This window comes from Lissotriton helveticus, chromosome 3_2 (assembly GCF_964261635.1).
Source record: "Lissotriton helveticus chromosome 3_2, aLisHel1.1, whole genome shotgun sequence".
Lineage (NCBI taxonomy): Eukaryota > Metazoa > Chordata > Amphibia > Caudata > Salamandridae > Lissotriton > Lissotriton helveticus.
Genome location: NC_136062.1, coordinates 47684758 through 47710103, shown reverse-complemented (window position 1 = coordinate 47710103; position 25346 = coordinate 47684758). Strand labels below are relative to the sequence as shown.

The 25346-nt window shown below is 40.6% G+C and overlaps 1 protein-coding gene across 2 annotated transcripts in view; it reads right to left on the bottom strand.

Moving 5' to 3' along the window:
• Nucleotides 1–25346, bottom strand: part of FBN1 (fibrillin 1) — a 713526-nt gene that overhangs the window by 82020 nt on the left and 606160 nt on the right. For both annotated transcript variants that reach the window (XM_078684805.1, XM_078684806.1), the window contains exons 38-45: nucleotides 24450–24518; nucleotides 24219–24344; nucleotides 19758–19880; nucleotides 17882–18040; nucleotides 11698–11769; nucleotides 9156–9281; nucleotides 7422–7544; nucleotides 3437–3562 (exon numbers count right to left, since the gene is read on the bottom strand). In XM_078684805.1, the coding sequence (XP_078540931.1) occupies nucleotides 3437–3562; nucleotides 7422–7544; nucleotides 9156–9281; nucleotides 11698–11769; nucleotides 17882–18040; nucleotides 19758–19880; nucleotides 24219–24344; nucleotides 24450–24518 (924 nt within the window). The remainder of the gene's footprint in view (nucleotides 1–3436; nucleotides 3563–7421; nucleotides 7545–9155; nucleotides 9282–11697; nucleotides 11770–17881; nucleotides 18041–19757; nucleotides 19881–24218; nucleotides 24345–24449; nucleotides 24519–25346) is intronic.

The window sequence follows — 25346 nt, the reverse complement described above, 5'->3', positions numbered from 1 at the left end:
TGTCCACCCGGTATGTTAGGGCATCAATCTTACCATCAATGGTGGCTAATGTGGCCTGCATTACTGTTAATATTTGGCGTAGGTCCCTTCCTGTCTCCGAGTCTGGGTCCAGCTCTTCTGGGTCTTCCTGCTCCGCTGCACGGCCGCCTCTTGCCCCAAGACAACCAAACAGAAGCTTCGACTGTACTTTGTCTGCTTTCCCCATACCTTTGGTGAGTAGGTGCGATGTGAAGTGGGACGTGGATAGCGATTATTCCGCAACCGGCTCTGACCCCCAGCCTGACCATTTTAGGTCAAAATATTCTTGAACTGCTCAGATGAAATTTGAGTCCATGGGCGAGCAGCAGCATGTGAATTTTTAGTAGGTGGCAAAGCTGTTTCCCTAGCATCTAACACAGTCTTAAAATGGATCAAACAGTGATCTGACTAAACTAGTGGAATAATGTCACCATATTCTACAAGCTTCTCAGGAGCAAAAATTAAAAACTATATCCATTTCAAAGTGCGATCAAATTAACTGTTTGTATTAGCTAGACGGATAACATACTAATTAGAGATGCTGCATGCAATTACTGGGAAGTTACAGCCACACATTGAAGTCACTCAACACTATAAATGTGTGACTAATCAGTAAAGGCGCTAGAAAATCAGTAATGTAATCAGCAAAGTCCATGTAAATGCTGGGAGGGCGATAGCAACAAATGCCTCCAATTAGAAACTTTGGGAGATAGCATTAAGGGCTAAGGTAAAATGTAACAATATGGCCTTTGGGAAAGGACTCGGATTCAACATCTTGGCATCCAGCCTATCATTATAAATAAATGCAAAAACTACCACCTCTTCAATCATGGAATGATAAGTGGAAAATATTACAATCTGGAGGACAGGCAGCAGCCAAACCAGGTGCTGAGTCTTCAGAGGTCCAGGCACAGCTCCAATTGTTTAGTCATTCACCTCATGGACGTCTAATAAGCGCTTAACTAAGGAGCGTGCATTAACAGTGCGCAATCGAGTCCAAACCCTCTATTAATGATCTATGGAGCAGCTGTATCATCAAATGAGACAGCCTCAGTCGACATCCCTCTAGCTTTCAGTAATCTTGGATTGGTGTTAACAAGATAAAATGTATTCCTAGCCTCTCTGATCCTCAATAGCTGGCCATTCAGTTAAGTAATTTACTCATTCTAACCTACCCTTGGAATCAAGATGCTACCCATAGCGAAATGCACAGCATGGTTGCCACTGTGTGCCCACGGGCGAACTGTGGGCAGCCTTATGTAACCACCCTCTTGTCTTACTATTCCTTCTGGAGGAGTCGGACGAACGCTGGCACGAGGGACGCGGGTGCGGGAAAGCAGAGACCGGAAGACCACACGAAGGCGCACGAGTAACAGAGCGCGAGAAGACTAAGACGGTACCTGAACCCACCCGATCCAACAATCAGCGCATGCTGAGACTAGACTCCAAAAAGGTGAATGAAGAGACGGCAATTTCACGCCCTAGAGCCGTGCAGAAGACCAACATCTACGTAACTAGCATCCCCTGCAATAAGGTGAGCAATAGCGCGTCAATACCACCTGAAAAATTTGAATAAAGGGATCCAAAGAGTAACACTTAAAAGGACCCTCAGACCAAATCGAGAACAGAGATGCTATTTTATGCCAAAATTGAAATAAATCTGCAGCCAGACAAAAAGGAAATGCTATAAGGAATTCCTTGAATGAGGCAACCATCCAGTGCCACATAACAGGAGAGACATTAAACCTTTAGTCTTGACAAAGATGGCACACGATTGAAAGAGTCCATCGAAACGCGTTGACGTCCACTAGTGCACAATCAAACAATTTAGCTCACCCCAAGAACAACAAAATGAAGCGGGTCTAGGTTGAGCTTTAAACAAGGGTTTTGATGTGCAGAACTTCTATGACAAATTGTTGTTGTCTCGGTGTGTCTCTCCCCCCCTTTTTCTTTATTGTATAACTATTCCCCACTAGGTGATAATCTAATATATAGATGATTGATTTCTGCATGAGAATGTGTTTATTACAGATGAACTAAGATTGTGTTTTTTATGTTGGAACAAATGTTTTTTAAGAAATGACTATGTTATTTTATGTATTTTAATAAAATTTGTATACTTTTTATAACAATATGTTTCTGTTTATGTTCAAACTTAACTAAGCTTTGTGTCCAATTCCAATATTTGGGCTTATTCTTTCAGTACCTTGTCCAAGGGAAAACATTTGACTTTACTGTTGATAAGTACCCTATTCCCCTGGTGTGTTACGGGGTCTCTCTCAATCTTTTGACACCACTCTCTTGTCTGCATAAAGTCCCAGTCAAGTACAGCGCCGACCAAGATAGCTGCTGGTCTTCTAAGCTTGATGACATTACTTTTTTGTAATAACATTTCAAAACTTGTGTATGCCACATGTGATGATAGCATCAGCCTGCTTATTTGGGTTTACACGTCTTTGTTTGTTCAGACAGGGAGAGTTCAGTGCTCTACTTACTACAACAATATGAGCAGAGGCCACCAATGGTGAAAGAGAGCTACGTGCTATGTCTGCATGCTGCTGGGTCAGAGTGACCTCTGGAAAGTCATCTCTCAAGGCGGTCTAGGTCATGGTGTAAAAGCCTCTTTAAGAGGCGATGCTTTGGGACCTTTCCAAATTTATGTTCCACTCCACATGACCTAGCAAAATCCTGTAGCAGCCAAAAATCTGAATTCTCTCCTTTCGCACATTATGACACACATCGATTATAAAACTCACTCATTGTGGAATATGCAGTTGAACATGTGAATATTGAAGCTTTCAGGTTCTGAAATCAACATCTAATGTAGAAGAAAGTGTCACACACATGTGTATTTTACAAAATGCGATTTGTCTTGGTTGAACATCTAGTTATAGATATTTTAGGCTACCTTCTGATATTCATTTGCTAGGAATCACGACATGAAACACATTATTAATATTGCTGTTGTCTGTCAGAATATTTCACTGCAGGCAGCATCTAGTTCAACCTTATCTAATGTAATGCAGAGGCCAAGGTCAACACTTGTTGCCTCCTGGTCTAGTCCAAAGTTTCAGCATCAATTTCAATAGTAGATGGAGTGACGACCTTACTCCAGGTCAATATGGACACTGTAACCTTAATTGCCGGTTTTCAGGTGTGTAAGTCTAATTAATTCAATAGAAGTAAAAGCAGCTACAACACTCAGAATACATTAGGATATTACAAGAAAGTTCAGGACTGAGAAGATTGTTTGAAATGATCCGGAGGAAGGTGGCCATTGTACACCCTAAATCAAAACATCTTTGGTCATCATTGCTAGTATCTCGATATCACACCCAACCAAAACTAAGTTCTTGGAGCCGGCTAGTGCCTATGTGTGGTGCTTTACAAAGTAGATAAATAGAGAAGAGTCACTTACCCATGCACATAGTTTGGTCTTCATTGGTTTTAAATCCATTGTGGCAAACACAGTAATAGCCACCGACTTTATCTATACACTGGCCATGGCTGCATACATTGGGGATTTCTTGGCACTCATTTCGATCTATAAAAAAATCATTATGTTACATACAGTAGATAATAGAAGAACGCAAAATAAGCTTAATAATGACTGAACTTCTATGCATTGGGTATATAAACATATCTGTCTAAACATGACTACATATGACAGGTGGATACTGTGGATAAGCTCATCATAGCACATGTAAAACCAAGCCAGCGCAAACTCCTTGTAAACAGTAGCCAAAAATAAAATTATAGGCAGTGGTGTGATGCTAACACACTATTTATTTTAAATTGAATTATGCTAGATGGAGTACTAAATAGAAAGCATTTCCTTGGCTAGGAGGATACATACTTGCTGTTGATACATTTCGTAAGTGACTCCTGAACAAATTGGATTAAGGTGAAGCCTCCTGACTAATTGGAACACAATGAGCCAATGAGGCTGCAAAGGACTAAGTTATGTCCCTGAATAAGGGGACTTTATAGCTCTTGACATCAATTAATTCAGAACGAAGTGTCTCCAAAGGCCAGTCAAGCCTCAGCATGGACTTACTTAAGGGTGTTCAGGTGTTGCCAGAGTGGGTTTGACCCTTGACACCCCGAGGCCTTGCTAAGTCTCACGGGTCAAGATGGCAGCATCAGGGACAGAATGTCCACAGACTTCTATCAGCCTGTTCTCTTTGTCTCGGTTCCGCTCCAGCTCTCCCCTTTATCCCTTAGTGCTCAATGACAGGATAATGATGGGTGGGACAAGTGACTCCATCTGTGATGTCACTAAGGTCAGAGGCCTCGTGAGTTACCTCTGCTCTGTAAATGACATCGATGAGCCTAACTTCAAAAATTCTACGGAAAAGCAAGAGATTATTTGAAATTGGCACTATGAAAGCAGGTAGCATATCAATCAAAAAGGTAACTGTGACAATGTTTAACACTAACCACAAAAAAAGGCAATATCCTTCTGAACAGGGAAGTTATTTGTGGGAGGGGGTAAAGTGGCACTCCTAGAGGGACATGTCATCGCAGGTGATAATAAGGTGAGACCAGTGCTGAATTTGTAAACAAAATAAGTGCAGGGTCTCTCGTCAGGAGGCAGCTTGCACCAGCCCAGCTCCTGGTAGCGCTGCCTAAAACATAACCAACTACACGAACTATGAAAGTGGGGAGAGGATGTGGTGTAATGGCCAGAGTTTCCGTCTTCAGAGCTGGGGTACCAGGTTCGGGTCTCGGCGACGCTCAACATCCTGTGATTCTGGGCAAATCACTTAATGTCCCTGCACCTGCCATGATAATAAATAATACATGAATGTGTCATTATCAGATCCTCATATAAAGTGCCTGTGTTGATAATTAAGTGCTGGTGCTGATCACCTGAAACCACTGGCTCAAATTAAGCACTGGGTGGGACCATGGTCAAATACTTTGCCCTGATTGCGCTATTATGGCTTCAGTCATTGTTTGGCTAAATCTGAGCTCTTTTGACTATGATACACATCATTTCCAGAAAACTTTGCCACAAATTAAGTTTCTATTATTCCATAATTTTGTTATATTTCTAGATCAACTTACAAACAGGCTTGCAGTGAAGATATAATTCTTTAGTGTTTTTAGTCAGAGCAAGTGACGCATGGAGAACCTCAGCGTCAATCACTGTATTTCCCTCTCCCAGGACCTTTCTTGTACGTTCAGGCTACGAGGCCATGGCTGCTGTTTCTGTTTAAGACGAGTCTTCGGTCTTCATTAAACTTTATTTTATTTACAATTACTGACCACTTTAATCTTGATTGAAGTTGATTGCACAATTATTCATTTTTTAGTAAGAATTAAATAGAAGGAAATTACGTTTGTGGCAATGTGTGCTAGTGCATTGTGACTCATATCAGATTTGTTCCATGGTTTTCCTGTTCTGCTATTTCAATGAAGGCGTTACAATAACAACTCAATTGAGAACACACGAACCTTTTCCAGTGTGTTACTTTACAAGGAGCAGAACAAGCATGGTTTTTATTAGTTACCCTGTTTGCAGATGACTTTCATGCTTTGGTTTCACGAAACAATAGAAAAGACTTGGCAGTGTATGAGCATTCCTTAATACCGTGAATAAAGCTTGATGGCGAATCTTGAGCAAGCGTGTATTAAACCATTCAACAGTCCAGCAGTATCACTTAGGAACTTGACTGGTTAATGTCAGGACTCTTATGATCATAATATTTGTGGCCATTTGGGTTTCTTCCGTCATTATCAGAACAAGATTGGGTCGGGCTCATCAACATAATTTTGTGGCCAGCCGATGAATCACTGCTAGCATGAGGAACTCCAGAAAGTTCGAATCAGCCCATGACTTGTCTACTTTCAACTATAATATACTATATAACGCCCCTTGTACAATTATACATGTATCAACCACATACGTAATACGCTCAGATGCCCCCTGCGCCATTATAGTGGCATGGTTATGTTATAACAGAACAATTGTGATGTCACCTGTGCCACTCACAACTCATTCAGGAGATACACCATAGAAAATAGTTTTCAGGACAAAATAAAAAACACATATTTACCATTATGGTAGTGTGTGGAATAATGTCCCCCATCAGTTACATTTCAAAATCATCTTACGTGAGTACAAAGTTCGGTAGCTTTTTAGTCTCAGGCAGAAACCTTGTGGATTATATGGCACAAAAGATCTCAGAATATATGAATTTGTATACTTTTTTATGCACATAATTATGGGGATGCATAATGGAATCTAGAATCCTTCAGACAAAAACATCAGGAGGCTAGTAGAATGTGATTTGTTGTGATAACGGAGCCAAAAAAACCAGTCTTCAACTATCTAGTCACAATTTATGTAATTGGCAATTTCAATCTTGGTATCCACAGAGTTCGTTATTTTAGTATAGTAACCTGCCTCATGCAGCTTCAGTGGACTTGCCAGTAACTTTTAACAGTAACACAGAGAGCACACCATTGTGTCTCTTATCTACTTTTACGTTTACTGGAAGCAGGGTTGCATTCAGCTCCTCCCACATACCTCACATGCATAATTCTGCATCAGAATTGGGAGGGCCATGAGTAGAAATTGCATTCAAGTAAAAGCAATGTGATCGTCCCTCTAAAGCTATTGGGAAATTATCTCTTTCCCGGAATGTAAAAAAGTAAATAAAATGATTGAAGGGTGGGCATATGCACAAGGGAACGAGATTGTGTATACCTACAGCTTGGAAGTTGGGATTTGCATGTTTCCAACCTTGGTAAATAGCCAACAATTTAGCCAGGAGGCCTCATCTCATTTCATGGGCACATGCACCTTTTTATTTCCAAATCTAAAACTCTGCTTTGTTGGTGTACTTTCAGAGATTTTGTAATTAAAAGTCGTGCCTCTGTTAATGAATTTGTATTCTTTCAACAGAAAGCCTGACAACTTTAGAAAAGTATGCTGTAAATTTCGAATGCATTACTTCCTGTTATAGGGTTGTGCTGAGTAGTATTGCTGCATTGTTATAGGCTATAGCTGTACTAGATTATTCTTACAGGGCCACTGCACGACAGAATTATAGTGTGCCAAGAGTCCCATGAAGGCGCACCAATACGGCCAGTTTCAAAACTATTATACACGCTTTACTAAATGGTTTCAAGGATGATAAAATATCACTTTTTTAGCAAACACAAAGAAAGCAGGGGTATTCAGGGGAGATACTTTGACAACATGGCTGTCAGACATGTTGTGGTGACGTCTCTCCTGGCATTATGCAGCACACCTCATTCCTGTTTGTGTTAGCACCTGTTAGAACTCTAAACCTTATAATGCTGCATGGCTGTGTCAAACCTTTGGCAATCATGTCTGGCACAAAATGGCATCCGTCTAGTATGCTAGTAAAAATGTTCATGAATATACTTACCAATGCACTGCCCTGTGGATGTGAACCTGTACCCGGGTTTGCACTCACAGCGATAGCTGCCTGCAGTATTGACACAATCGGCATTCCTTTGGCAGACTGGGCCGTTCTGGCATTCATCAATATCTATTCAAATGAAATAAGGATATTTAGACAGAATAACAAAATGTAAAGCTTCCATCATGCATAAGACTTAATGTAAAGGGACTGAGGCTTTTCAGACAGGTCCAGCATACATGCCCTAATAATAATGAAGATACAAAAGGTATGCTGTTCCTTATTTTGAGACAAGTGGAAACTGGTTTTGTGTGGTCATGAAATGTAGGAGGATGAGGATTCCTCCTCTTGGAATATAGGGTCCTCACACACCCAGCAAGGTGTCATGCTTCATCATATGGGCTGCTCCTCGTCAGGTTGGCACTGCCATACCTGATGGGCTCCATATGAGGCGCTCTTTGGCGGAGATCTTTTATTCCAAATGCCATTTGGTGCCGTGGGGGTGAGAGGTCTAATCAGTGTAGATGAAGATGTGAAGGTGTATAGCCTGAAACATGTATTAAAACAGGTCAGGGAGTACCAGCGAAAACTATTTTAATCAATGGGTCACCCACTCTGATTAAAAGAAACAAAGGCGCATGTCTGTGATTATGTCTCAAGTAGGGCGCTCTATTGTGCGGTCAACATGTTTCTCGCCTGGTAGTTAATCAATCTGGTGGCGATTCATCAGGATCTAATAAAATCAAATCTATCTACACAGGGGTGCTTGTATGGTGTGATCTACCCTTTTAAACCAACCCAACACATGCTATGTGTAGTACCTGATAGCATATGACCAACCCTCGTTGGGTTTTTCTCTCTACTTCATCGATACATGGCAGGTATCTCACAAGGAATTTCCTTGTGTGGTTTTGCAAAATCAGCAAAGGCCAGCCAACCTACCTTCTTCTGCCGGGATCGTCTGACTGTTAAATGTCATCTAAACATTAATACACATGGAATTACTTGTTTCAAATACTAGCTTATCACTCCAGAACGGTACTAAAACTAAACAATAACTTTTGGCATTTCCTGCTTTTCACAATAAATGCAACAATCTACTATGGTGCCGTATTTTCCTTCCCTATACCTACCAAGATTTAAGAAGGAGATTCTTGGCGGTCCTATTTTAATCCTACTCAGCACTTTCCAGGAAGGGAAGGTGAGGGGATCATCCAAAATTGAGTGGGGCATGGGGAAGGGATGTGTTTCTCCATGGGGAAAATAGTTTCCCCACAAAGAAAAAACAATTAAAAAATGTGCATTTGCACGAGGGATTCTATTCCACCAACTGCAAAATTCTGTTTCAAGGAGATCTCCATAGACCAGGAATAGGATTACAATTTGGAAATCACACACATGATTTTCCAAGAAATCCATATGAAAACCAGCACTAGTCATGGCTTTCCACGTGATATCCATGCATAATTCATGAATTCCAAAAAGTAATAAAACTACAAATGAATGAAAATGTAAATCTCGGAGTGTACATCAACTACTTATTTTGTAAGTTGGCCCTAATGTGTTCAGATACCTCAAGACAATAAGAAAGAATTATTTGAGTGTAAGAATGCAAAACTTTGGATTGGCCATATTTGTGCACTATGTACACTTTACCTGTAATGCAAATGGGCATTGATGCAATTGTGGTTATCAGGTGTTAAACTCCAGGGTTCAACTTTGAACATGTGAAATGATTACCTTCGCAGACCAGCAGCTTGTCGTTGTACACAAATCCCATTGGACATTCACACCGGAAGCTGCCCACCATGTTAATGCACACCCCATTCTCACAAACTCCAGGGATCTCACGGCACTCATCAATATCTGAAACCAGAAAAACACATAGTCATAGGAAGGTCTTCACAATAAGAACTCTTTGTTCCCAACACATCTACATGTGAAAGGCAGGCACAAGGAGCATTCATTTATTGAAACCTGTCAGATTAATGATTACTTTTGACTCCCATGCAGTGATATCATGGAAAGTGAAATTCTTGTAAAATCAACCTTTTTGGGAGAACAAAACAAATAAAAAAAAATAGAGTTCATTTGCTTAATTACACTGAAAGATTGAGTTGACTAGTTGCAGACGATTTCTAGAAGAACCTCTGAATGCCTCTGAGAGCTAATTTCCAAGTTGACTGGATTTGCAGGAAAGAACACTTGACTAACGTGTACCACTCGAATTTATACCATTAAATTAAATTGTAGAATCCACCTTGTTTTTTCCACTAGATGCATAGAGTCCAATATCTAAAAATCCAAAGGGTGTAAATAAATTCAGGAGAATCCATTTATAATCCCCTCAGCTGGGTTTCCACACAGAAAATGTGTTTTCATATATTAAATAAGCAGCCATTTGAAATACGTTCCCAGTACAGGTATTACATTACCTGTACACCAAAAATAGCATCTCATCCCTGGTACTCCCTCTTTGTTTAATGGAAATCCCTTTCCCATGATAATGAAAATACAGACATCAGAAAGACTCCTTTTCTACAAATGTACTATTAAAAACAATTAAACTGTATTTGTCTTAAAAAGATTCTCCTCAAATAGTATTAATACTTTTCTTACAAGATTTGATTAAAAGAGTGAGCTCACATAACTGACTTTTAAGTGGGACACAATTTCGACTTCTGACATTTCACAATCATGCTACACAAGATTGGACAAGATTATTCAGTCTGTTTTATGTGAACTCAGTTGAATTCCAGTTAGGCCTTTACCTATCTTCCATTGTCATGTCTTTATTTCAAACCCCCATTGATACATAGATGAATTTGTATTCCCAATGTTCCCATATGTTGTAATTTTGTAAAAGTGCAAAAACTGGCACATACAAAAGATGCACTCTGCGGATTTAATTTTTAAAGAGAAATCTGCATGAGTTTTACCCATAACATTTTAGAATTAGTTTCCGAGTTTCATTGGAACGTCATACCTGAACACCATGTAGGTGGATAAGCTATTTATCTATCCACAGACCTAATGCATGTCGTAGCCACCAGTTACCATAAGGAAATCAATTGCCTTTCTTTAGCCCAATGCCATGTAGCCTGCAACTGCTTATTTGCGAGGTAGAGATGTTATGCCATCGAAGAATAAAGTGCCTATCTTACATAGGACATAGCTTATTAGCAGTGTTCTGAAAAGCTCCTATCAGAGTATAGACGCAAGTTGCATAGATATTTTATGCATGAAAACTACTAAAACAATGAATCATGATCAATAAGCAAATGATTAAAAACTGAGCTTGTTCAATATTTCTTAGCATTTGAGTCCAGCTACTCATCCTATGTGACATGAATGCTCTTTCTGGATACCAGACCTTCCAGTACTAGCATCTATTCCCCTCCACTAGGTTTTCTGAACCTTTGCATCCCTGACAAGCTATTAAGGTCTTCCGCTTGTAATCAATGTACCTTTTGTATGTTTAGAGTTCTGCATGAGGTGCTTAGCTAGCCTAGTGGTAAGGCCCACACTATTTACAATGTTAACAAATATACTCCTAGTAACAGTAGAATTGTTATGTAAGCTTTATTTTGTCTCTTTGTTCGTATTCGCCAAATAAAACACAGCATTCTCATAATAATGTCATATTTTTCATGATTTCTTCCAGAAATGTTCATTTCTATAATATGTACATTTTGTAGGTATTGTAGTTGTATACGTTTTCATTAACCCCTTCGACGCTAATGACAAGGTCAGCTCGTCATGGGCGCTACCTGCGCTGCGCGCATGATGAGCTGACCTTGTCATGTAACGAGGGTTTTTACATATCGCAGCGCACAGCGGGAAAACCCGCTAGCGCGCATGCGGTTAAAGACCCTCAGATGTCTATTTCAACTTCGTTTTAGTCCCATGTCAAACTCTAGTATAGAAGCATATGCAAATTTAATAACCACCCATCGAATATTTGACTCTTGAACGACCTACAAGACTGTAGGTACATTTTATTATCGTTGGAACTCATTAGTGTACTAGTGACTGGTACAAACATTCCTAAATCATTTTCACTTATTTTGAATTTGACATTTAAATGTACCAGCTCTATGGACTGTACAGTCCTAAGCACATACAATATTGTGATTGACAGAACAAATCTGCTAAAGATTGACTTTATACAAAGAGGATGATACGTCATATTTTTATTTCCTGAAAATATAATATATATTTTTTTTTTCGAAACCCTAGAGAGTAGATTGGACATAATCAGAAGATATAAATAATTACTCACCAACTGGTAGTCCAGTGTAAATATCAATGACAAAACCAGGCCTCTGGCTTCCGCAGAAAGATGTGAATTCATCTACAGCAAAAGAAGAGATAGTGAAAATGGGTAAATACTACTATTACATTCATCTGCTATTTGACACGTTAGTACAACTTCCTTGTTTCTGATTTCTGATCGTTAGCAAACCTTTTTAAATCCAATCCCTTGAAAGTGTTAATGGCTTTACAGCAAATTTGACTTTTCTGTGGGATTGCTGTAGATTTGTTGCCTTTTTTATGGACCTTATTTGTGTTTGCATTATGACTGTGCACTGTGGAACTGGCTACCAGCATCACTACCACTGTACGTTTGCATTGACTACACCCAATTGGTATTTATAACTAAAGGAAAGTTAAATCATTGGTATAGTGAAACAAGACTGGAATAAATGTAACGTGATGCAAAGCAAGGCAAGAGCAATTCAGCAATAGATGAAAATAGGTACATGGTAAAAAAAGTAGGGTAAATCAAGGCACAAATTTAACGAGACCCCAGTTAAATAAGACTGAATTGATGCACGGCTGGGGTATAGTAAGAAATACTAGCAAAGCAAGTCTGGTTTAATAAAAGGCCAGTTTAATACGTAGATGTGTGAAAATGGCCAGAGTAAAGCAATTCTTAACTAGGATGGAGTTGTGGTGAATTAATGTTGTAGTAAAGCTAGCCTAGTGTAAGTCAAAGTGGCGATTAAGAAAACTGTGGCATGTAACTAAGGAATACATTTTGTAATCCATTAATAAAAATTGTCATTTTGGCTACAGAAAGTCTAATGCAAAGCACTGCTTGCATACAGTAGAGGCCATGCAAACCATGTTGTTATTTAGCAAGCATGTGCAAGACTGGGCTAAAAAAAGACTGATGTGAAGCAAGTCTGATAAACAATTTTGAGATACACCACATGTAGATTCACTTGTAGTGTCATTTAGATCAATATTCTGTAATAAGATTAGACGGTTCCCATACATTTTAAAGATCTCATATATGTTTCCATTGCAACATACTCTAGCTTCTAACCAGAAAAGGTGAGTCTGTAATCAAAATATATCAAAAGCAAAAGCACTGAGGAAAATTGAATACATTTATTTATTTATTAAATTCATGAAAGAATCAGACAAGCCTACAAATAGCAGAGTAATACACTAAAGAATAGAAAAAGTTACCAGGGGAACGATAAACCTAGAGCACTAAGGGGCCTATTTCGATGTCGGACGGGCCTAAGTCCGTCCGAAATCAGGCAGAAGCTGTAACAGACCGACCTGCTGTCGTCGGTTACAGCCCTGGTAGTACGATGCAACCGAACAGGGTTCGGTCGCATTCGTATACCTTACAATGCAAGCATTGACCGGAAAGCATGCTTGCATTGCTGGAAGCATGGATGCAGTTCATCCCTGCACCCTGTGGCCGGCACCCCAAGGTGCCTGCCACCGGGTGCAGGGATCAACGGAGGGGCACCATCCGGCGGCCTCACACCCATGGAGGCCCTGCTGGGGGCCCCCAGAGACAGCTTCCGACTGCCTTTTTGTGCCGGACAGACCGGCACGAAAAGGCAGTGAAAAGCTGCCATCGTACTCCCTCGGTCGCACAGAAGCAACCGGGGGAGTACTGGAGGATTTCCGGACTGCGGACAGGCTTTCTGAGCCTGTCGTCTGTAATCCGGAAATCCGAGTCAGATTCCTTCCCAACCGAGCCCATCGGAATGGCTCGGTCGGGAAGGAATCCGAACGGGACTGACCGATTCGGTTGGAAGGGCTCCGAACATGGTTCGGAGCCCTTCCGACCGAAATCGGAATCGGCCCCCAAATGTTGAAGATTTGGTAGTCTTCTGTTTATAGGTGTAGAAAAGAAATGTTTTTGTTAATTACTTTAAAAATGTAGGTAAATGAAGCCTATTGGTTACCCAAGAGCAGAACATCCCTAAACTTGAGGGTGAAAGCTAACAAGATCTGATTTCTGGTCTTTGCTGTTTGCGCAAGACGTCTTTCTTGGTGGGCAGCATATTGGCTCAGAAAAGTGCTATGTTCTATGCAGATGATCATTATGTTACACAGGATGGCAGAGGAGAAGCACTTCTAATATAATAGTGCAGCGTGAGAAGGAGCGCAACTCGCAAGAGGACAATAGTGGAGAGGGACAAGAACAGGTATGATAAGATAAAATCATTATAACCAGCTCTACTGAAATAGACACCATAGCATAAGAGTATATCATTGTTATGGTTATCAGCACTTATATAGCGCACTAACACCCTACTGGCTTCCTGGTGCTTGTCATACATGTACCCCAATTGCACCCATAATGCGTGAGGCGAAGTTAGCAGAAAGTATTTAAAAGGAATTGATTGATTTCATGCTCCAGGATTGAGCCATGTCTTCATCCTTTTTCTAAACTGAAGGAGATCCTCCAGCTGTCTCAAGTCAGCTGGCAGATTGTTCCTGAGCCGCGCAGCGGCAGTGCTGAAGGCCCTGCCTCCTGATTTCGTTCTTTTAAATCTTGGCGCTTTCACCAATTTGGCGAAGAAAGAGTGAAGGTTCCGAGCAGGGGCATACCAGGTAAACTTGTTCTACATTTGTATAGGTCCAGTCCCATGCAGAGCCTTGAACACTATGCAAAGCGACTTAAAATGTAGTCTTTGCAATACAGGAAGCCAATGCAGGTCCGAAGGAGCCTGAGAGGCGGATGAACGTTGTGGCCTTCCCAACGCTAGCTTAGCTGCTATTATATGGTTCCTCTGGAGTCTCTCAATCAAATATCTTGGTGACTCCAGCAGCAAGGCATTACAATAATCCAGCTTGCTCAGGGTGGTGCTTCTTACTATCAGCGCTCGGGCCTGTGCTGTTATTAGCGGGAGAATCTTATGAAGGGCTCTAATAATACAAAAAACGGCTCCCCACTGTTTTATTTACTTGTGTTTCTAGGCTCAATCTATCATTGAACATGACCGGTGGAGCGGCTGTGGGTAGGGACCAGAAATTGATGGGAATTGGCAGAGGAATCTTCCCCAATGCGCAGTAAAAGAACTCAGTCTTATCAGCGTTAAATTGTAAGAAGTTCTCTCTCAGCCAGTGGGCAGTATCCTGCATCCAGGCATGAAAGTCTTCCAAGGATATGGACTTTACCCCCTCTAGTGATAAAATAAGTTGGGTATCATCTGTGTAGTTTACAATATTGACATTGTGAGCCCGTATGACACCAATCAGAGGGCTCATGTAGATGTTAAACAATATTGAACTAATCGTAGATCCCTGGGGGACACAATGCAGATATTAGTAAATTCAGATTGAAAGGGAGGAAGGGCCACTGCCTGTTGTCTGTTGGAAAGGTAGGATGCGGCAGACAGATCAAGCAAAATCAGTATGGCTGATTGTCCCCGTCCGCTCGCATTCCAAGACCGTCCAACACGGTCACCAGAGCAGTCTCCGTTCCATGTCTGGGACGCAAGCCAAATTGCGCGTCCTCCATAATGTTGTTGATTTCTAGGAATTTAGAGAGTGTCCTACTGACCTGTCGCTCTAAGATCGTTACTGAGTAGGGTAACAAAGAGATAGGTGTGTAGTTCGTTGGGCAAGTAGGATCCGGCGTATTTTTCAGAAGTGGTATCACCAACGCTTGTTTCCAGCCAGCCGGCACTAACCCATTAGACAAGAATTCATCATCAGGTATGATAATGGTGTGGGCTAGATAGGAAAGTGGAATATTGTCTCCATCACTGTGACACATGACTTAAGGCCTAGCTGTCAGGTCTGGTAACTAGAAAGGAATTACAATACTGTACTTTCCTGATAAAGTTGTAAAGCAACAATATGAAACCACTTGAAATTGTGACCATACAGGAAGAACTGCATGTCCAGAAGGAAGACACAATGTTTAACAAACTGTACCAGATTGGGTGAGATGCTAATCAGCAAACAAATTATATCAAAGGCTAAATAAAAGAAACAAAAGGAAAGCAAGGTCAGTATATGGACATCATATGAATTTCAGTCTTTGAAAGTACTATTGTTGGATAGCTAATCCTTTATGCGCTTGTTGCAGCCTACTAGTATGACTATTGTCTACTAAGTACCACTTTCAATGTTGCTGTGTATTAGGCAACATTGCACAATGAATGTTAATGCATTAAGCACAGTGCAAAAGTGATGTGCTCCCCAGAATTACAGTTTAATCAATATTTTACATAAGAAGCCACTGGAACTATAGAGAAGAAATGTCTCTTTTATGCTTAATCCAAAGGCATTCGTCACACTGGTCACTGATGAACTGGCTGCTCCATAGCGTACATCAGACCACCTCTCCCAGGGAATGTTTGGTAGGGGTGCACTGTAACTCATTCACAGAGCAGTAGCACTGTATGCGGCTGTGTTTTAGTACACCCGGTGTACGGTTTACCCTGAGGCCGGGAGGGGGTTGAAGTTAGGTATTTCCATGGGTGCCCAGTTTCTGAAATTGCTGTGTGCCACTCCTCATCAGAACAATGAATACCAAGCAAGTGACTGCACAGAAGGGCTATGTGTCTTTATTATAAGGTGATCCCTTTTAGGGTGGTCAGTCACAGGTTTTCATATTTTTGCGGGTCTCACTTGCTGGTAATTTTGAACTTTTACACTGGATTCCTGTTATCACATGTCCAATCAATGTGTTCTGATACTAACAACAAGTTCTATATAGGCTTAAAACTAAACCTTATTTTGTATATTTACGTTTATTATATGGCGTTTTATATGGGTAACATGTAAATGTAGAGCCGTCTAGGATTTGCATGCAGAGATCTCGCATCTGCGCGAGGCGCTTCCATACACCTGAGCAGATGTGTCACGTGACACAGAGTAGTCGCAGGGAGCGTTCCTAGGGCAGCAAGATACGAGGTGTCAGGAAAGCACACTGCAAATAGCATGAACACCAACAAATTCAATGGTTGTAACAGTTGTTTCTCATATTTGACGTCATCCTGCCCCTCCACAGCTTGTGGCAGCGCATGGAACGCTCCCATTTCTGTACCAACGTTTCAAAACTCAGAGTACCATCTCAGACGTTAATGTGCAATTTGTAGCAGAGCAGATGTTTGACCCAAAAACACTGAATTAGCTATTGGGCATAATGAATTCTACCCAGACCCTGGGGCATGTGTTCACATCCCAACGAGGTCCACACATTTTAAAATCCGCCTCCTTCCTCTCTGAGAGAGTTCAAGACACCTTGAACTTCTGTGCCAGGTTACCTAGGTCTGCTGTGTCTTTGCCTCTGGGTCCTGTAGTTTTTGCATTTCCTATTATAAATCCAGGACTAAAATAGCAGACTGCAACCAAGAATAACAGTCACCACTGCTGTCAGGGAACACATTGAATCTCTGTGTCTGCAATTGTTGAGGCATCACTGAGCCTTTCTTAAAGTTAGACTGCATCTGCTGATGAGGGAATACAGAAGAGGAACACCTTACTTACACATAGCTCTTCGGGAGATCCTCTAAATTCTAGGAACAAATACCCTTTTGAGTGAAGCTAATTGTATACTTTCAACTGTTTGCACTGGTTTTTGAAATTTAAATCTGCAAACCCCAGAGTTAAATGTTTTTACAGTAAGTATGATGTAATGCAACAGTACTCACAATGCATTCATAGATGTCATGTAGGGGTTGCCATGGTCGCAGCTGCGATCTATGGCTTGCCCCTTGCAACCCCTGGTACTTTGCGACCCTTGGCATCAGAGGAGGCAAAACAGCGCCAGGAACAGAGTGGCAGCTCGTCCTTATGGACTTCAGTTGGGGCTGCACTCGCTTTGTTTTCTGTCAATTAGTTTGTTACACTAATAGTGGATAATAATATATATGTTATATTTCTCACTATCGTCTAATTAAAATGGAGTTCAATTAGCTGAAATATAATCCTCTCTGGCAGCTAAGGTATGTAAAATGCGTCGTTTTTAAATGTATGTTGTAAGCGTGCTTGCGGGTTATGTAAGAGTGTGTGTGTAAGTGCGAATGTGTGTGAATGTGTAAGCATATGTGTGTGAGTGAAAGCGTAGTTCAAAGGGCGTGTGACGTCACTTCCGCCACCCTTGGCGTTTTGGTGAATTCACGTGCATGAATACATTTCCCTAAATGTGCATATAAACATTCACGTAGTCGGGTTTTAGTGATAATAGATATACATACCAGTGCTAGGAACTGGGCATTGCTCACACGGTCTGTTCCAAGCTCGCCCGATGTTGTAGGAACAGCAACACATTTTCTTTGTCATATTAAAAAGCAATTCACCATCACAGGTCTGATTGTCAGCGTAATAATTTCTGAAGCATAAACTTCTTCTCATATCTGTAGGCAAACAAAACACCTAAATATTTACTAATGAATACATACTTGCACATTTCGTTAAAAAAAAGGAAGCTATACACAATGATGTCATTCAAGTATACCATGGATGGACAAGTCATTTCCAACTTTAAGTTCATAAAAAATCCCTCTCATAATAATAATAGTCTCGATACAGACATGTTGCCAATTAGGTGTGGTAATATCGCCGAGGAAAAGAAAAATGCCCTAGGAGTATTCACTTTTTTCCCACTGCGTTATTACCCACCATTTTTCCCATTTTCGTACCTAGGAAACTCCGAATATTACGGGTTTTCTTGTGGAATGTGCTTGGTAAAATCTGACAGGTATTTGGTGTAATTTTGTACAAATTGTAATACCAAGTCTGGTGCAAACTCCTGTTTTCACCTGAATCAGGATCACTGACCCAATAAGAACGAAGGTATTAGTGTTGTAAATAGCAGTTGTTTGTATCTGTGATTCATTTTAATAGAACAATAGATGCAGGAAGCGTGCACTTCAGAAGCACGCCTGCCAGCTCACAGTGGCAGCTGGAATGGCGTTGGCATCCTGGCATGAATAAGCATCGCCAGGTCAGTCTCTGATCTCGAAGCTTGGAAATGCCTTCAGTACGGGGCCTTCAGAACAATCTTTTCTTTCTTACATGCACACTTGTATTTCTTAGGAGGAGACAGTGCTGTCAATGCTTCCCTATGTTGTGTTTTTGTAAAGTATGCAATGGCACTGTTTGTGGACACTAGTCCTCATCTGAAACCCAAGTATTTTGAATTTGACTGGACTGCACGTGCATCTGTGACAAATAGCAAAACAGATTTTTCCCCCCAACTCTGGTAAATAAACTCCATTTAAAATATATTAAATACTCTGGAGACAGAGAAGCCACAATATAATTGAATTATAGTGTGTTCACGTTTCCTCAAGCAGTTAGTTCATATTAATTCCACAAAAAGATGCACATTGTTAGATCATTTACATGTTCTTAATTCTATACCAATATTTTCCGTTTAACTCCCCAATGCTCTATTGGGGGAAAAGAGCAAGCAGATCAGGGGAGAAATGGGTCAATAATCAAATGATTACTCCCGCCTTGGAAAGGAGTGATGCCCCGATCCAGGAGTGGCGGCTGGTATCATCTTCACACTGCCACAAGGAGTTATTGTCTGTTCGTATGTCCATCATTTGATGGCTCGCAGTGGAAAAGTGGAGTGTCTATCCTAAGCAAAAGTGGCATAGGAGACACCAGGTCTGCCATGGTAGTTCCTTTCAATAGCCATTGCACACTACACAAACGGATGAGTGCCCGGGTGTGTGGCGGACATTGGGGGAGCGAGGTGACCCAAATCAATTGAATATAACATTATTCCGTAAAGCCTAAGCATACCACACTAAAGAAAAATACCTTGTGTGTGAATACTACGTTTTTAAGGTGTTAAACAGCTATCCCATGTTGATTTGTCTTGAGAATGGACAGAAAGGGGCAGTGTTTCCCTTAATATAACCTTGCCACAAATGCAGTGTACCGTGGCTCTAACTCTGAGTTTTGTGACTCAAGACACTCTGCTGTTGTAATATCGCACTACTTCACTCAACAAACAGACTGATTACAAACGGTGTCATGAGAGATGCAACTAAAAAAATCCATAGCTTCATACATTTTATTTAAATTCTGTATTTTCATGAAATGGGAACTTATGCTTACCCATGCAGTTGTTTCCGCCGTTGATCTGCATGTAGTCAGGAGGACAAATACAGGTATAATTTCCAACTGTGTTATAACAGGTGCCAGGGCCGCAAATACCAGGTGTTTCGCACTCATTGACATCTGTTTAAAATACAAACAATATATTCAATTAATACAATTATTTTCAATTCTGTATTGGTAACTGATACTTTTCAGTAGTCTCAAATCAGTACTTGTAGCTGCATGTATGATGGCGTACAAAGATTATAAATTATTTGTCTGGTCTTATGCATGTTTTCTAATGTTGGCTATAGAATTTAACCCATATCTATAAAGTATCCAATGGGATAGATAAGGTCAAAACATACAACATGTTTCATAATGTATAAACCTATAATATGAAATAGTTCAATGTACAATTCATATATCTGCTAACATACAGGGAAAACACAGCTTATATTCTGAAAGGAAACACAAAATATTGCGCCTGATGTGGGTAATATTTCGCAATTACAGAGGATAACTATGCAGTTTTTTCAGAAGAGTGTAGTGCAGTAAACTTGCAAAATATTTACGTTAGCCTGGAAATATACTGTTCTCTAGTAATCTAGTTCTCTAGATTCTACCCAAGTGAAGAAATGCTGCCACTCAATTAAACCACACAAGATTATTTGGCTACTTACAAATACAGATAACAACCAAACCATTACTTGTATATATGTAAATGTATAAATATAATGGATGTCAAGGACTTCACCAACAAACCTACTCTTAACAAATACAAAGTTACCCTCAGTCGATCACTAAGTGGACCTGGTCGGCTCTTGAAACTTGCCACACTCACAAATACATGGAATTAAAAAACGTTCTATTTTTCTACCACATAGTCTCGAGCTGCTGTTAGGCTACAATAAATACTGTTCCCACTTCTCCAAATAACCGGCATAGATGTATTTAAACATGCCTACCTTTTGACCCACCAAGGCAGGTGAAACATCCCTATAGAGGTCATAGCCAAGGTCTCCCAACCACTTCATCCTAGCGAGAATAAGTCCATGTGTATTTCCTTCTTCAGGTCATTCCTGTCAATTTTATTTATTTATTTGTTTTAAATAAACTATCAGGTTTCTTGATAAGGTGTTTCCTTAGAGTGATCTATTAAAACGTATATCTCAGTTACAGACTGTAAGGCCTGTTACGATGTTGGGCAGATTCACGTCCGCCTGACACCATTCGGGAATCGGGACCAACGGACCTCTGGTCGGTGGTCCCAAGCGCAGCATTACAATGCGACTGCACATGTTGCGGTCGCATATTCCCATTTCTCTATGGGAGCTAGTGCTGCGGCCGTAAACCGTCCATAGCACAAGCTCCTATAGAGAAACGCGAGAATCGGTTCATCCCCGGGTGCCTGCCACACGATGCAGGGATTAACAGGGGAGCACATAGGTGCCCCCTCAGCCCCCATCCAGAGGCCACAGGGTGAACAGGGGCCCTGCTAGGGGCCTCCAATGTCGATTGCCAACAGGCTTTCCCTCATGGGAAGCCTGTTGGAACTGTTGGAAACTGACATCGTAATCCCTATGGTGTAAACGCCGTCAATAGTGATTTTAGGCAGGCCTCAGACTCGCATCCAGCCAAAATGACCTGCCAGTTTCACTTTCGACCGCCTGCATCGTAATGCGGCAGTCGAAGGGGAAACGCACCATGAGGCTCGGAAAGCGTCCGGAGGCTCTCTGAGTCTCATTGTAATTAGGGCCTTTTAAATGTCTTCTCTCCTATGCTTTGTGTTACTTACAACCCGAGCACGTGTCTCTTTCTGGTTTTAAGTCAGAGTATCATGAACCAAAATATTGTCCTACGAAAATGTCATGTCTAGAACATTTACAATCAAAATATTGTGAATGTAAGTACAGTATAGTTAAGTATATATTCTTAAATCTACTTCTACGTGACTGGAAGGTATATATTGTCATAGTACTTATGCAGAGTTACCAATAGTGGATCAGATCGGTCGTAAATGTACCAGGCAGAGGCATCCTACAAGCATGCTGCCTGGAAGGCCACAAGATCCGATAAGTCCACAGTGAATGCCACGGATAATGACTACAATAAGCTGGATGCAAATGATATGCTCCATTTTGCCTCAGCAGTCCGGACGATGTTAGTACTCTAACACAGAAGGCTGCTTACATCAGCTCACATATTAGCAGAGCAAAGGCCAGCCAGTTGGAATGAGGGTACAATAATACATAATTATGTATAAGGAATACGTGCAGCTTTCAATAGGCTTAGCATATAATTTACGCAACCAGGCAATGGGAAAATTAATCATATCGAGTCAGACTTTTTAACCTGCAAGCATAAGTTCCACTGAACTCTATGCAGAGTTAATATCACCATTCTACACAGGCAGTTTATTCTGGACTTGCATTGTAAAGTTATGGCTGACTCCTTGTGGGTCAAGCTTTATTATTTCTTGTTTAATGTTCGGCAACCACTTTAATAATGTGAATTGTTCATCAGTACAAGATATGAATCGTTTTGATCTGTCAGCTTGTAAAATGACCCTTATTTAATTTGTGCTCCTAGCCACCATTATTATCAATTTGTTTTATGGTTGCTAATATTACATTTCACAGGCACTTTACTTTGGATTCATGTTGCAAAGTCTTGGCAGATCTCCTGCATGTTGAGCCTTATTATTTTATTTTAAAGTCTGGCCATGCACTTTATCAATGCGAACAGCTATTGGTATAGGAACTTCATTGGCTGCATCCTTGAGCTTGCAATATTTTTTATTTCATTTGAACGCTTAACTATTAATATTAATTAGCTTCACTGGTTGTTCATTTAAAAACTTTGTTGGCATTTTATTTGGTGTATTATTATCAAAATGCTGTTCGGGCTGTACGATGAATTAGTTGGCTAGATATGAACAAATAGATAGTTTGTACTGCTTGATGGTTTTCAGGGCGGTCATCCAGATAGTATGTTCATTTGCTACCGTCACACTGAATTTTTAAAATGTGAGGTTCTTCTTGATTGTTTCTAGTTGTTATGGAAATGCGCTGATAGAATAAAGATTTACTTGACTAGGTGTAGTAAATCTATACTTATACTTTATAATCTATATTTACTTTTCTTAAATTTACATAACTTGAAGATATATATGGTCATGGTACATATATGCAGAGTTACGAATGGTAAATCTATGCTTGCCTACCTACACGTGGCCATATTCTGGCCATGTTGTTCTGTAGGACGATATTTAGAGCACTATAGTCTGGCAGTGTCTGCCCTTTGTCTGCCAGTGTCTGCCCTTTGTTTTGCAGGGTCTACCCTTCGGCTGCCAGTGTCTGCCCTTTGTTTTGCAGTGTCTGCCCTTTGTCTGCCAGTGTCTGCCCTTTGTTTTGCAGGGTCTGCCCTTCGTCTGCCAGTGTCTGCCCTTTGTTTTGCAGTGTCTGCCCTTTGTTTTGCAGTGTCTGCCCTTTGTCTGCCTGTAACATGCTCTGGCGAGCAGGCTTGGCTTCTTTTGTGCTTTGGTCCATCCCTGTAATATTATTTTTGGAATTCATTGTTATGCGTAGATCATAAAGACTAACTGAAAACACTATGACTCAAGCTCTCTGATAAATCTTATTGTTCGAAATAGAATATCTGTGAGTTTATAAAGGGAGGAGTGAAAACTGAATTAAGTATTTTACTTAAGGCAAGATTGTGCGTCAGTATGACTATTTTAAGTAAGATTTAAACATTATCCAATATTCAAGATATATAACTGCCTTCGTGTGTGATTTAACCCTGGTCTTTTCAAAATCCGTACTATGCCAGCTTTCCATTAATAAGCCTTTTCTGGGAGTTCGCTACTCAAATTATTCTCAGTACTATGAAATTCAGCATATCTTGGAATAGGTTAGTTTGCAGATCAGCTGTGCGCTGAAATCAGTAACGTATTTCTTAATTCTTATTATTTTGCACAGTCTGGAGACAATTACATCACAAAGAGTGCTTAGATCTATTAGTTAAATCTGTTGTTAACCCCATGCTTCCTCCATGTGGGGGAAGCTGCATCCTGTAGTCCCTAAACAACTCAGGGAGCGTTCCTAACGTCCCCTTTTTTGATCTCTTTGAGTTCCAAATCATAATAAAATACTTTTGACCTTTTGACTTTTTTGACCTCACGTCATGTGTTGGTTTTCATTCTTTGAATCAATACAAAAACCACATTGTACCACTGTAAACTGAGAAAAATAAATGTTAACCAATGATACTTCGAAAACTCATTTTTGTGGAGATCTGCAAAACCACTTACAATTAGTTGAAATTTTGTCCAAAATGGTTTTATCAGTATATTTATAGAACTGTTTAATTTCAATTTTTTTACTGATTGTCAATATTTCTGAAACTTTGGAGGTATCTTGTGCCCAAACTGAGAGGATGAAAGGTTGATGGTGAATATTTGCAGGGGCGCCTTACCATCGCAGACACGGGCGTCTTCATTCAGATAGTAGCCTGTGGGACATCGGCACTGGAAGCTACCAAACGTGTTGATACATTTTCCTCCCTGACAAAGCCCCGGCAGCTCTTGGCACTCATCAATGTCTATGGAAGAGACACAACAACCACATTTTAGGGTCACAAAATGTCCTGTGAATCGCTGTGCGCGCTGCATAGTGTAAACACAATTCTGATGGAACTCCAGCTTACCCTCCAGTATGACTGTAATGGGATTTGGTCGGAATCCTTCTCCACCAGGACATAAAACTTTATATTCAGCTAATAAAATAAACAGAGATATAATATCATGTCAAAATATGTGACAAGTAATTTGTAGTTTTCCCACTTCACTAGTAAATCATAGCTTTTACAGCAGACATATTTAAGTGCCAAGATTCCTTCAACACATTATGAAAGTCTGTCTGCATGAAGCCAATATGAAATTCAAGTATATATTAGAATAGGTTTGTTTGCAGATCAGCTATGGTCTAGAATTGGTTACATTTGTCTCAGCTCCTATAACATAGCACAGTCTGGAGACAATGACCACACAAAGCATGCTTATTGTTAGGCATTTTTGTGATATCCCGTGATCTATGGCATTGATTAAAGTGGACATTCAACTTTGTACATTTTTTAAAATCTATTTTATTTCATTTAGACGAACACATAACTTTGAACAAGAAGAACCCCCTCCCCATCAGGCAGCTTTCATGTCCGACAATCAAAAGCTGGATCGCAATTCCATACATACTGGTTCATGTCTTCCAGTAGTCTGTACACTTCCCATCAACCACAGCATTGTCACCGTCAGTGGCACCTTCATAGTAGTCAACACCCCGAGCCATTGCAGGGTCCCCAAACTTGGCCATCTATAGGGACCCTAAACTTAGCCATCTATATTGTCTTATCTGCCAAGTTTCTCCCTATACTTTGGTGAGGTTTTTTTCAGGGCATGCCCTCACTTTACATATCTGTTCCTCTGCTCGCCTGCTGAATGACAGATGTTTAGGCCATTACCAAAGCTTGTGCATAAACGTGCCTCTGTGTGTACACCCCATCAGGCAGTTGCCTGTGGTGGTACTGCCCATTGCATGTAACCTAGCC